The 14,830-nt window shown below is 37.5% G+C and overlaps 1 protein-coding gene across 1 annotated transcript; it reads left to right on the plus strand.

Moving 5' to 3' along the window:
- Positions 1–3,903: 3,903 nt before the first annotated feature.
- Positions 3,904–13,157, plus strand: FMR1 (fragile X mental retardation 1). Its single transcript, XM_015820686.1, has 12 exons — positions 3,904–3,975; positions 4,442–4,590; positions 4,998–5,091; positions 5,187–5,303; positions 6,010–6,180; positions 6,273–6,351; positions 7,126–7,235; positions 8,197–8,283; positions 8,505–8,700; positions 9,098–9,277; positions 9,976–10,055; positions 10,913–13,157. Exons 1-12 carry the CDS (start codon positions 3,961–3,963, stop codon positions 11,072–11,074), a joined length of 1,440 nt encoding a protein of 479 aa, XP_015676172.1. The 5' UTR covers positions 3,904–3,960; the 3' UTR covers positions 11,075–13,157.
- The last annotated feature ends 1,673 nt before the right edge of the window (positions 13,158–14,830 follow it).

Genomic DNA, 14,830 nt, shown 5'->3' on the forward strand with positions numbered 1-14,830 from the left:
ACCGTTTACAGTGAACCCTATCAGACTAAACAGTTGATGTCTTTCTCTGTTTCAACAGCTAGTTTGATTACATTTTTATTCTGGTCAGACTTAAATGCAATATTCTGATAAGGTTTATCCCATTTACATCAGTGGATCTTAATTTTCAAGATAATACATTTAATGTTAGGATTTGAAAAAAACTGCCAGCATAGCCAAGTATATTATCCTTACCTCAAAAAGATATGTGTGTACGTTCAGCATTGTAATTTGTTGTAACAACCATTAAATTCAGTGTGACTTTGTGTATGTACCCTGAAGTAGTCAGCCCATGAATTTTAATACAAAGAGAATAGTATAACAGTATTTTGCTTTTGAAGAAGTACTTTGAAAGCTTTTTGTCCCATATTATAGCTCCCTGAGTGAAATTTGTGTTGTTTTTTTACCCAGCCAGTGTGAAATCATCAGGATGTGATAGTTGCTTCATTGCAAAAATCTCTACTTCCACTATGGCAGTCTAGTACTTTTGAAGAAAAATATATTATGACTATTTCATCAAAATATTTCGCCCAGTGATTTAAACTTGGCTCAAGATGTATATTTGAATCTCAGTGCATTTTTTCTCTAGCACCTCACAGTCCAGTTTCAATCTTCACTTGCTTACAATGAGCATAGTTCTGTGACCGGCAGCAGGCCTAGATTTTCAGCCAGCAACTGGTGTCCTAGAATAACAGCTGGCACATCCATGAACATGACATACATTATTTTTTTTTGAAACCTTCAATCTGTCCCATAAGTAGCCGGGTTGTTTATATGGATGGATCACTCCTATCCCCATGATGCTTTTCCAATATAGTATATTCAGAATGTTCAAAGTGGCCCTCTTGTGGTAAGAGAAATATCAATAATAGACTAATATATAATATGCTATTAAATCTTATTTCTTTCTTTCAGGCATTTGTGAAAGATGTCCATGAAGATTCAATAACAGTTGCATTTGAGAATAAGTAAGTATTATCCTGGAATTGACCTTATAAAGATGTAACTGTCTAAAAGTGTGATGCTGAACAAATTTAGATTTTGAGTATAATGTCATTCTTGCATACTTCCAAATATTTCTTTCCTGAAACAGGTTGTTTGATAAATAAATCCTTTCTTTGATTCTTGGAAGCTGATTAGGGCAGTGTTGAGAACTAATGCATAATTATTTCTTTTCTACCCTCTCCATCCTTATGGAGCCACCTTGATGAGCTCTGTTTGTAGCCATCGTCCATTAATGTTCTGCATCCCAAAACTTGCATAAGCTTTTGTATCTTTCTTATTCGTGGGATGAGCAACCTAGCTTCATGTTATATTTATATCCCAAAGAATAAACAGAAAGTTTCACATGGGATGAAATGCAATGAACAGCAGTTCTTTTTCAAGAGAGCTGACTTCAGTACCCATGCTGTAAATCAGGGTTTCAAACTGCCGGCCCATGGGCTGGACGCGTCATGCAGAAGCCGCACCCACCCCATTGCCGGCAATGGCAAAACTGCCCCGATATGTTGCACGACGTCACGAGTTTGACATGTCTGCTGCAAATCCTTATATAGTTAAAACACTATCCCCAATCTTAATAATAAACTCAGGTTGCAACTTAGTTCTTCTTTGGAAAAGATACTCTTGTTTATTTTTATTTTTTAACAACATAGTGTAAAGTATATAACAATATATTGCATCATTTCTCTGCTGGGCACTGGGGGAAGCGTAATCTTCCCCTTTGCAAGTCTTATTTTATTTGTGCTAAGCACAAAGGACTGAGGGGGGTTCTCCATTCTTTCCCCACCTTCTGACTTACTTGATTATATGCAGTTCCACACGCTCACTTATATGCCATTGTTTATCAGCTATGATTACCAAGGATGTGCTTTAAATCCAAGACTGACTTAGCTGTGTGTTCATTCAGTTTCACCCAGTTATCTTGCTTAGTCCCTTGGAAATAATTTTAGAATATCCATCTTTCCTGAATTGGTGTGCTTTTTTGCCTTACAACTGTTACTTTTTAATACCTTAGGGTTTTTTTTATTGTGTATTTTAGCTGGCAGCCAGATAGACAGATTCCATTCCACGATGTCAGGTTTCCTCCACCTACAGGGTACAATAAAGATATAAATGAAAGTGATGAAGTTGAGGTAAGACCCATTTTAATCTTACATTTTGAATGAGGGTGAAGTAACAATAAGATTGCCTTTCAGGAGAAAATATTTGCAGTAGTCTTCAAGTGGTTCTGTTTCTTTTTTCTCAATTCTATTACATAACATTTTTTTGGATACTCTTTTGTTCAATCACAGGAGACAAATACTTATCATTGGATACTGCTTTGGACTCAGACACATCATCATAACTTAAGGAATGAATATGTGTAGCAGAGTATGGCACTAGCTACACAAAAAGTTTCACCTGACTCATGCAACCTAAATAGGTGTGGTGCCGGTATTAAGGTCCCTTAATTTAATTATACTTTAATTTCCTCTAATGGCAATGGGTGTGATGGGCTAGTATGTTTAATAAGCAAGCTTGAAATTCTTATGAAGGTAATTCTCTAGAATAAATATAAAGGTACTCTAAAGGATTAATTTTAAAAAAATTACTTAGGGCTGGCTTTGCTGAGTACTTCTTGGACAGAAATTCCAGTTGAAGTTCTTTATTGTAACAGTCTGTATATTTTTGTAACCAGACATGATTGCATGAAAATCAAAGTGGGTTGGACAATCGTCTCCCTCTCCCCTCAATCTCTCTGGGGTCTGGTCAGGTTCTTTTTCAGCATGCATGGACTTAATACTTGGACTAACTATTGCCATTGGCAATTATTATACCACCCACATCCTGAGTTGGCCAAGCACTTCTTAGTGAGTGAAGTTCTCCTTGATCTCATGAGGAGCCTCACAAAAATACTTCTTAAATATTCTTTCTTGCGCTGGTTTTAATCAGAGAGTAGCCATTATGCTGAGCATGGAGAAGCTGGGGAGGATGGATATTGAACTAGAATTTCTTTGTTGTCCACATTTTGTACCCAGTTTGACAAACCCATTTAATTTGTGTACATTAAACAAAACCAAAACTTTTGTAAATCCTTCAAGCTTCTAGTGGACAAAATCATTCGAACTTTAACATTTGATTTGGAAAATTGCACTACAAGTATTCTATATATAATACCATCTCATTTTTACTGAATATATGGAGGTTGGAATGGACCAAACTTAACAACTTCACTTTCTCCAGGTGCTTTCATTGACCATAAGTACAAGAAGTTGAATATACCTACTGTTTTGAAGTGGCCCAGTGCTACAAATCATATGTAAACATTCCAACATATGGAAGATTTTATAAGGCTGGGATGGCAGTAAGAAAGTGTCAGCTTCCATTTCTGCCATGTACCATTTGTCAATAGAAAAACTACTTGCCAGATTGTTCCGGGTTAGCTGAAGGGTGTTTCTTGTTAAACGAACTGCAAGCGGGGTGGATGTAAGGAGCAATTTAAAGAAGATTAAAACCAATTGCCACTATAGGCATCCCTTTTCTGTTTATTAGTTTTTCATTTATTTCCTGCCTTTTAAAGAGCTTGAGGTGGTGTACTTGGGTGTCTCTCCTCATTTAAGGTTCGTAATCCTAGGAGATACGTTTGGCCTAAGGAAAATCGAATAGCCCAAAACCAAGTGAACTCCATGGTCATGTGATCTGAACCAGCATTTTACCACGTTAGCGGTATATTGAGATCTGAGCCTGTTAAATGTAACAAATCAGATTATTGCTGGATGTTTCATTTTAAAACCAACTTTTTAGTGTGGTGATGGCATAAGGATTGCACTGTGCTATTTCTCCACCAAGTGACAACATTTTATTGTGTAACAATGCAATGTTCTATACTGTTATTTCATTTAGGTTTATTCCAGGGCTAATGAAAAGGAACCGTGTTGCTGGTGGCTGGCTAAAGTGAGAATGATAAAGGGTGAGGTAGGAATATATATATATTTAATACTTTGTTCTTATTCATAGGATCTCTGTTTTAAATTGTTGTAAGTCTCTTAGTTTTACTGGATTCTAAATGTATAGTTAAACCTTCAGTTTAAGAAACCTTAATTTAGTAGATTTTGGATGCAGTGGGGAAATCTTTCTGTATGCTCTGGTGCATCTATATCTGTAAAATCCATTTTCATTTTCTATGTATGCAAAATGCAAGAAATACATGTGCCTATATTCCCATTTGCCGTTTCATACGTGGTTAAAATCCCATTTGGATTTAATGCAGTAGCGGCTTTCATAAACCCCTATGCCTTTCATTAGTCAATTAAATTAGGGTTTTACTGTAATAAATATTGGAACAAAAAGTAAGCAGTGGGACCTTCAAATATAAAATGTAATCTTAAAACATCACTACCTACTTATACAGTGTCTTGGACAATTTGTTCTTTTCCATTAGTTTTATGTAATAGAATATGCTGCTTGTGATGCTACCTACAATGAAATAGTCACAATTGAGCGTTTGAGATCTGTCAATCCTAACAAACCTGCAACCAAGGATACTTTTCATAAGATTAAACTTGATGTACCTGAAGACTTAAGGCAAATGTAAGTGCAACATTATTCTGTATATAAAGTTGTAATCAGTATTCTTAAGATGACTATTCCATTTCCCCCCAATAAGATACTTACCAACTATTTCTTTTCAATGCATTACAACTGTGCATAGCAACTTGGCATTTAATTAAAGGATTTTAAAGATGATGTTTTTCAGTGCGAACAGTTTCATAGCATTAAGCTGCAATTTAATTGCTGAATGAAACCAAATGAAAATATATAAATATAAATGTTAATTCCCAGAAACGGTTTATGAATCGATTCAGTGTGAAATGTGTCACAATAGTGAAGGGCCAGCATGATTCTCTAAACTGCATGGGATTGTATTTGTTATTGTTGAGGTTCTGTGGACAAAATAACAGCACATTCTCTAATCATGGATCTAATTGTTGTTTTAGGTGTGCTAAAGAATCTGCTCACAAAGATTTCAAAAAGGCAGTTGGGGCATTTTCTGTAACATACGATGCTGAGGCCCATCAGCTTATCATTTTGGTAAGTTCCTTTTGGATAGATGGGGTTGAATTCAAATGTTCTGCTTTGTAATAATATTAATTGAGATTTCCCCCCCCTCCTTTCTAATTCTTTAGTCTATTAATGAAGTAACAACAAAACGTGCAAATATGTTAATTGATATGCACTTTCGAAGTCTTCGAACCAAGTTATCCTTGATAATGAGAAATGAAGAAGCAAGCAAACAACTAGAGGTAACAGTTGTAATAATTTTTTTTTATAGATGTAGCCACCTTGCTGCCAAAGCAAAGAAACTGAAGTTTGAGAATAACATAAACATCAGCAAATCATGCTGTGAGGCAACCTTCCCTTGAGATGTTCTGGACCATTCCACAGTTGTGGATGATGGGATGTGCTTTCTAGTACATTTGGGAAAGTTAGATTTTTTTTCATGCCAATATACTGTTTTAACCTGCAGTATGATATTTTGTTTATCAGAAAGACTATTGAGTGTTTCAAAAAATGACTTTTAGCTTGGATAATATTGATCTAATTTCCATGATTATCTCCACTATTACCCGAACTTTTTCAGACGAACTTATAAGTTTTCTTTAACCTGGGTGTTTTCTAAAGAAGATTTCCGAACAATTATCACATTTGCCAAGCAACTTTTGGGATTAAATTCACATATCTGGTGGGCACCTATGTTAGGGAAGGTGTTGCCTTCCAGGAATCCATGTAACTTCACCCCCAGGTGAATATTTGAAATAAATTCAGTGTGCCAGTGAAATAATGACCATACTAATCCATGTCATTTGATGTAATTGCTTGGTATAGTGGCTAAGAAATGCCCAAATAATAAACGAGAGAGAACACCCTGTGATCTATCTTCTTTTAAAAAAAGTGACTCCTGGTGCCTTCATATCAAACATTTATGTGTAACCCAGAATGTCTTTCCAGAGCTCTAGGCAGCTGGCTTCAAGATTTCATGAGCAGTTTGTTGTACGTGAAGATCTGATGGGTCTGGCTATTGGCACTCACGGAGCTAACATCCAGCAAGCCAGGAAGGTACCAGGGGTGACCGCAATTGATCTTGATGAAGACACTTGTACATTCCATATTTATGGCGAGGTGAGTTGCATTTCTGAAGCCACTTTCATTGAAATATCCATCGACATTCTGAATCACTGCAGTGTTTCAAAACACACTTACATTTTTCTTAGGATCAAGATGCAGTGAAGAAGGCCAGAAGTTACCTTGAATTTGCTGAAGATGTCATCCAGGTCCCAAGAAACTTAGTAGGTAAGTCTGTCAGAATGCGCGTTTGAAACCTGATTATTTTAGAAACAAAGACGGGAGGAGATTTTCACAATATGATTAATCTATTTTTTAACATAAATAGCAATTCTGATCATTTGGGCTGACTTAAAATGAAACTGTAGCTTAATAGGATTGTCTTACTACTGATTTACAGGGATGTGTCAAACTGGCTACAAGGAACTGTTGACCCAGGATCATTGCTATTCCGTTTCATATCTTGCAAATCTGAATTTAATAATGATTTTTTCTAATGAATTACTGTACTTCACAAAATAAGTTTATTTTTAATCTTGAAAACAAGGATTTGATTTGGTTGTCATCCTTGTTTCATGACATCAATTGAGTAAAACCTTTTGACAAGTGAAGTTACTGTGGTAATTGGACACAGATTTCTCCTTGCAATATTGATAACGGAGGTTATTGTCAGACTTAATTAAATCTCATTTTAATGGGGCATGTCTAGTAATTAGTTTCCATCCATTTTAATAAATATTTCCTGCAATTACCGATGTGTTATCGGCACATAGGAAAATCTTTAAAGTTGAGTCCTTTTAAAAATAAGTACTCAAGTGTTTTTAAAGATGCCTGTCAAAGGAACATAAGCATCTGATGTCCTTGTGACAACAGACTTTATTGATAGAGAAATGAAATATTTTGAGCATCTGTGGAAGCATTTTTGGTGGAATTAACTTGTCATCCATTTTTCCCTAATGTTTCTGATTTGAAGAAATGTTTTCTTGTGTACTTTTTTTATAGGAAAGGTTATAGGAAAAAATGGAAAACTCATTCAAGAGATAGTGGATAAATCTGGAGTTGTGAGAGTGCGAATTGAGGCTGAAAATGATAAAAATATTCCACAGGAAGAGGTACGTGCATTAGTAATGTTCCATATTTTCTATAACCATCTACTTTTTTATTGCAAACCAGTTCAGGGAACTGCTTAATCGTTCTGCCTTTTGTAATATTAGCTAAATAGCTAGGCCAGCTGACTCTTTGTAAAGGAGCTAAACTGTTCCTGTTCCTCAAAATGTTAAGGCGTGTTCTTGATTGTTCAGATGTGCCACTACTGAAGATCCTTCCATTGTCTCAGCATGCAGGGTTAGGCCTAGAAAACTGTTATTTCAGGATTGCAGGTTTCATTACAGTGTATCGTAGACCAATACAGGTTGCAGGTTTGCGTATTAGTCAGTATAAATTAAAATGTAGGGTGGATTGCTTAGGAGAGAATTACTCCCTTGGCTGCCCCATGTAACACAGGTCCTGAGAAACGTATGTTACCCCGTTTTGAGGTCTGATGAAGTGGAGAGACTGCATTTGCAGGCTTACTTAAAACATAAGTCATTAAATGTTCAATGAGATTACAACTTACGATCGCAATGGAGCCCAAAATTTATGTTGCTGAGTGAGACATTTGTTAAGTGAATTTTGCCCCATTTTACCACCGTTTTTGCCACCATTTTTAAGTGGAATTACTGCAGTTGTTAAATTAGTAACCCGGTGGTTAAGTGAATCTGGCTTCCCCTTGGCTTTGCTTGTCAGAAGGTCGCAAAAGGGGATCACATGACACCCCCCACCAGGACGCTGCGACCGTCATAAATATGAACCAGTTGCCAAGCATCCGAATGTAAATCACGTGCCCGTGGGGGTGCTGCAATGGTCAAAAGTGTGAACAATGGTCCTAAGCCCCTTTTTTTCAGTGCTGTTGTCACTTCAAACGGTCACTGAGTGCACTGTTGTAAGTCAGGGACTACCTGCACATTGAGTGCTGGTACTAGAGTGGCGTGGATGGTGTCACGGGAGTCAATTGATTATGGATTTGCTTTCTAGGGAATGGTCCCGTTTGTCTTTGTGGGCACCAAGGACAGCATCACCAACGCCACCGTTCTTCTGGATTACCACCTCAATTATTTAAAGGTGAGCATGCCACTGGCTTGCCTTGGCAAGAAGAGGGGGCCTGGCTTCCAGCTGTTAGAACGCAAAAATATTGAACAGTTTTCCCTTTCATTCTTTAAGTTAATTCTCACAGTTGGTATTCATTCCTAAACGAATTCCTGTGCCGCCTTAAAACGAACCAAGACACGGATATTCTTAGAATAACCGTAGCTTCTGGTTAACTGCCTCTTTTCCCCCCCCAGGAAGTGGATCAGCTCCGTTTGGAGAGGTTGCAGATTGATGAACAGCTTCGACAGATCGGGGCCACATCAAGGCCACCCCCGAATCGCCCCGATAAAGAAAAGGTGTATATGACTGATGACGGTCCTGGTCTCGGAAGGGGTGGCCGACCTTACAGGAACCGAGGGCACGGCAGGCGTGGCCCAGGCTACGCTTCAGGTGGGTAGCTTGGAAGATTTTGTTCTGGAGGCCTGAAGTTCTGGAATTCTTAACAATGGGGAGCCGGTCTGAAGGCTGTGCTATAATGATGAAAAGTGCTTTCTGCATAGAAATGTGACCCCTTCCAAGCTTGTTACCTGGCTCATTTAATTTTAGTATATCCCATATGTCCCATGAATCCTTGCTGCGACGGAGTAAAAATATCCAGGAAGTGCTAAAACTTTCCAACACAATACTTAAATCGTAGCAATACCGTAATTATACCATACTTCTCCCCACTGTAAAATATTACAACAGGAAACCGGTTTCAGCTGGTAATAGTTTGTGGGGTGGTTTTTCTAAAAACCTCATAAAAATGGCCTGTGGTATGTCTTGGTTTTTTCAAACTCTTCGATAGGAACTAACTCTGAAGCATCCAATGCTTCTGAAACAGAGTCTGATCACAGAGATGAGCTTAGTGACTGGTCCTTAGCCCCAGCGGAAGAAGAGCGAGACAGCTACCTGCGCAGAGGAGATGGGCGAAGGCGCGGAGGAGGCGCACGTGGCCAAGGCGGAAGAGGCCGGGGAGGATTCAAAGGTAAGCGCTCTGGTCCAAGTGGTTTTTGTATAGACCTTGTGATCGCTCTTAAGTTCAGGCCTGCTTATCCTAAGATTGCCAGCCTTGTTTTAATAAAAAAAAAGCAGCACAGGATTGAGAAGCTAATGTAGGAGAGTGTAGAAGCCTCAATCACCTGCCAGAGATCAAGCAGGTCTTGTCTGGAAAGGATAAGAAGACTTGCTTATCTGCAAAGCAGCCATCAAAACAAAACCCTCCAATAACATTTTGTGTCGATTAAGGTTGGAAGATCAAATTGCTGTTGATCCTGTAAAATATCCAGAAATATTGTTGGGAGTACCTGAAGAATGTTTGCTTACCTATTTAATTAATAACATAGCGATTCTTTCTCGGACTCCTATTCTTCATGTGGAAATGGCTCGTTCTCAAATTGTGAACGAAAGGCAGCATTTCCAAGCTTCAGGATTATTTTATGCCTTAAGAACACTTACAGGCTGACACGTAATTAGGTTTTTCTGGACAGCTTCAAATGTAACCTACAGATAAAAAAAGGGGGGGGGAATCCATAGCTAATAGTAATATTTGTAATGAGCTTATATACTACAATAGCACCAGAAGAATATTGGTCAAATCGCCAACAAAAAAAAGTAGACAAAGATAGAGAGACAAACTAAATGTGTTACAAAGTCACCTTCCTAAAATCCAAATTTGATATGCAGGAAATGAGGAGCAGTCAAGGACAGACAACCGTCAACGCAATACAAGAGATGCTAAAGGGAGAACAGAGGGCTCACTTCAGGTATGTTTTGTCTCTTTATGATCAACACAAATGAAACATGCTTAGCTGCATGGCAGCATATGTTGTGTTTTTGTCCCTGCATCAGTCTTAGTTGGCTTTACTATGGTTTCGTTCATGTTTTTAATTTGCCCACTTCCCAAAAGGTTAAGAGGAATATTTTAGAATACAGCTAATCCTTGACTTACGACCATAGTTGAGTCCAGAATTTGTATTGGTAAATGAGTGTTGCTCCCTTTTATTACTTTTCGTGCCACAGTTGTTAAGCGAACCTGGCTTCCCCCTTTGACTTTCCTTGTCAGAAAGTGGCAAAAGGGGATCACCTGACCCCGGGAGACATTGCAACCGTCATAAATATGAGTCAGTTGCCAAGTGTCCAAATTTTGATCATGTGGCCACGGGGATGTTGCCAATGGTTGTAAATGTGAAAAATGGTCACTTTTTATTTTTCAGTGCTGTTTGTAACTTTGAACGGTGACTAAATGAAACTGTTGTAAGTCGAGGACTACCTGTTTGAGCGCAGGGGATCGGTTTAAGTCCTTCAGATTCAGATAAAGTCAGCACATAATTTATTTTAAAGATAATTTTTCATGCTCATATTGAGCAAAATAGTAGCTAACTTACATCATGTATGTATATAACGCACAATATATTAATCCAGTAACTTAACTATAAAATGCTACCTCACAATATTCAAATCGCCTGCCTCTTAACTAATATATTTTTCCCAGAGTCTACTTCAGTTGGAGAAGGAAAAAACTTGTTATTATTATTCTTTTTTAAGTCCTCTCTGGCAGTTCTCGGTGGGTGCTCCCTAGTGTCCCAAGGGCTATGCTTTATATAACTGTAACTTATTTCAGATCAGAATTGACTGCAATAATGAAAGGAGTGTCCACACTAAAACCTTACAGAATACCTCCAGCGAAGGTAGCCGGCTGCGGACGGGTAAGGATCGTAACCCGAAGAAAGAAAAACCGGACAGCGGAGAAAGTCAGCAACCGTTGGTGAATGGCGTGCCCTAAACTGCATAGCTTGAGAAGTCGTATTTCCTAAACTGTTCCAGTAAATCTTATTCCACATTAGAGAAACTTGTTAGGCCAAAGACAAATAGTAGGCAAGAGGGCGCAGGGCATGAAATATATTAAAAAAAGAAGAAAAAAAAGTTCTATTAGCCTTTTTTTAACATCAGCAGTATGCAGTTTTTTTTTCCAAAATAAGACATTATACTTGCATTAAAATACCTTGAACTTCTGAAAAACAAAATGCTTTTCAAGTACATTTTGCACTTCAAACAATGAAAGAATTCCTTTTGTTTGTTTTAAAAATACTGAACTGTGCATTGGTATTTCTGTTCAGTTGTACCATTTTAACGCATCTGGTCAAAATCACTGCTAAATTTCAATTTTCAGAATAAATAGTGTTTGCGGTAATCAAATTGGGCTTCTGTTTTCAATCTATTAAAACCTCCTCATTTAAAATAAATAAAATAAATTGAAGCTATGCTTTTACGTCCTGTGTCAATTCACACTTTTTGGTTCACTTTTTTTCAGTATTTTAGTGAACCCGGATTCTCTATGTAATGTAACTAAATTGTCATTTTCATTAGCAAAAAAGTTGTATGGTATGTGCCTTTTTTATATCTTGGCAGGTAGGAATATTCTCTTTGGAAGCAGAAATCAGGGAAGATGAGTTGGAAATGCTGAACTCTTGTTAACGTTCAGGTGCTAGGCCTGCTCAGGGTGCAGGAACCCTCTTAGGAGCTTGACTCCCAAGTCTTCACAGGTACTTGCCCCACCTTTGAAGCACCCAGTTTCTTTGGGTTGAGCAGGGAGGCCTGAATTGGGGTCCCTAGTAGCCTGAAGGTTTCACCTCACCTGGAAGAGCCCATGGGTTCCCCACCTGTACCTTCTTCAGGCAGAACATCTGAATAGGACTTAAATGTATAATATATATGTAGCAAAACCTCTCCAACAGTTAATACTTTATTAGAAGAATGCATGCTTTCCATAATTTTTTCTTGCATCAACATCATTAGGCTGTTTATAAGATAGAAACCTATTTTGCACTGAAGATAATGGCAGATCATGTTACTGAAGTGGTGGCTTTTTTTTCCATTTGTTTGTTTATTTTCCCCTCTTTTTAGTCAGGACAGGGATTTGGGTGTTTTTTGTCTTTGTTTTTTTTTAAATGCATACTCCTAATTGTGACAATATAGTTAATGGTTGCCGAGGGAACAAACCAGAATTTGTTCATAATGTGTGCCAGCTCTGTGGCCAGAGGACCAATTTAAAAGATTTTTTTTTGTTGTCTTCGTCGTTCACTTCCCCTACAGTTTTGATATTTAGATTTGAGCCCTATCTCAGATGGGATAGGAAGATGATTGTGTTTTACGCGACTCTTCGTAAAATTCAGGGATATACTGTAGTTTGACAGCATTGGATATAGATCAGTTTTTAAGGTCTCATTCACAAGTAGTTTAAAAACTTGTAATTGAAGTTGGCGTAAGGTTTAGTTGTCCATAATTGGGGATGAGGCATGCTTTCTATTTCTGATCATGAATGAAATTTACATGCAAAATAAACTCAGTGGGACATTCATTTTAAGCTATTCTGTTTTTTATTAAAATTACTCCAGTGGGAGTGTTGCTGATTGTGTACAGAATTGTACAAACTGCAGCCCCAGTCTGTGTTGGGTTTTTGTTTGTTTGTTTCTGTGCTTTTTCATTTAATCTTTTTTTTTTCCTTTGCGTACAAGCAAGCATATAAAAATGGCAACAAACTGCACACAACTTAACGAATATTAAAAAAAAGTCTTAAATATTGCCAAACATTAAATGTTGATTTCTAATTATTTATTTTGGGGGAATGTATAGTATTTGAAAACTGAAATTGGTACCTTGCACACATCATCTGTAAGCTGTTTGGTTTAAAATACTGTAGATAATTAACCAAGGTAGAATGACCTTGTAATGTAACTGCTCTTGGGCAATATTCTCTGTACATATTAGCTACAACAGATTGGATTTTATGTTGACATTTGTTTGGTTATAGTGCAATATATTTTGTATGCAAGCAGTTTCAATAAAGTTGGATCTTCCTCTGCTAATGGATGTTGATGCAATCTTTATAAATGATTGCTTTAAACAAATCAACTTAAAGCAGGAACCTGTTTTTTCTGTGTTGAAATTGGAAACATTGTTTATTCCAGAAGTGTGAAAACTGAAATATTTTCAATTTCAAGAACGGGCTGGTAACATGCTATTACTGGTCAAAACGTACATGTTTGCTATTATATGCACTAATTTTACACTCGAGGCTGACTTCAGTAAGGTGCTAACTAGATTTGACTTAACTAAAACTGTTAACAGATTAATCACCATTTTCAAATGACATTTTGCAGTATTTTTGTGCTTTAAATGTGTATCCCTTTCAATTTAAAAAAATTCACTGTTTTTAAGTATTGGTACATTTTAAAAACAAATTGTAAATCCAAATGTAAGACTCATTTTGAGAATCATGCGTGTTTCAAAGGTTTGAAAGTGCAGCAAATGTCTGATGTTTGGGCTCACTTCCTTAATGGCAACTTCACATATGGTCTAATAAATTACAATTATTTTGAAAACAAAAAAATAAAAGTTTTTTTTAAAGATTGAAAGATATCTTTGAATGGCCACAACATTCAAGTAAAGTACAATTAGACATCTCTCTTTTCCAGGCAGACAATTGAATTGTTTCCTTTTCACTAGCACTAGGGAAAAGATAATTGTGAGGGGGGGAAAGGAGGGGTTCCATATTGTGATTGTGCTAATGATGGATGCTATAAGATGACCCCAGTGAAGAAGTGGCATCTATCTACCTCTCCTTGTTTATAATTTTTGTAGTCTTGAAAGGCCGCGGAGAAGAAATCCATGCAGATTCAGGGTCTTCACATTTAAGAATCTCCTATTAGGAAGGCAAGGGAACTTTGACTGACCCCCTGAATTGTTTGTTACACTTGACATTTCAAGGGGAATTTTTAAATTGCCATTCTGTTGTGTGTCCATAGTGATTCTCAATCATCCAGATCATAGTTGTCCCAAAGGTGCTTTTCCGAAAGGCAACTGGTCTTTTCTGGGTATTTTTTTGAAACAACCACGGAAATCCAGTTGGCCTTTTGGAAAAACACCTTTGGGACAACCACTCAGTTGTAGTACCTCTTTAGAATATTCCAGTTGTTTCTTTTAGTTTGTACTTCTTTTCCTTCGTGTTTACATTGTCCTCTGCAGACTGAATGCCCAGTTGGTGTTTCCTTCCAGAATGAAGAGTGCTAATCTTATGGGACCAAACAATTTCCCTTGCAGCTCTCCCTAACAAGTTGTCTTCCACGTATGCACCTAGAATTTCCAATCAGTCAGAAATTGTGCTCCGACCCATTCAGAACTGTGCCCCATCTTGTCCCAAGACCTCCCATGACAACCCAACACTTTTAGCCCCTCCTTCCCAGTGAATAAGTCACAATAGAGATCCCCATAGTGACAGATCCTTCACAGCTTCCCTGTGCATCTCTGTTGGGCACGTGGTTACAAAGATTGCAAAAAAATAAATAAAAGGTGGATTAAAGTGAATCTGAAGGGATAGAGCAGGTTACTCCACGGTAGACAACCGTATCTGCATTTATATTAATGGTGTTGGTTTTTTAAATGGTGATCTTCAAAATCTTGAATTAAGGTAGGCCTTTGTTCTTCATTTCACTGTTATTTTTGCACCTTGGAGAATACAGGACAGTCATAATTGATGAGT

This window comes from Protobothrops mucrosquamatus, unplaced genomic scaffold (assembly GCF_001527695.2).
Source record: "Protobothrops mucrosquamatus isolate PMUCROS unplaced genomic scaffold, P.Mucros_1.0 scaffold1161, whole genome shotgun sequence".
In the NCBI taxonomy this organism is placed as follows: Eukaryota; Metazoa; Chordata; class Lepidosauria; order Squamata; family Viperidae; genus Protobothrops; species Protobothrops mucrosquamatus.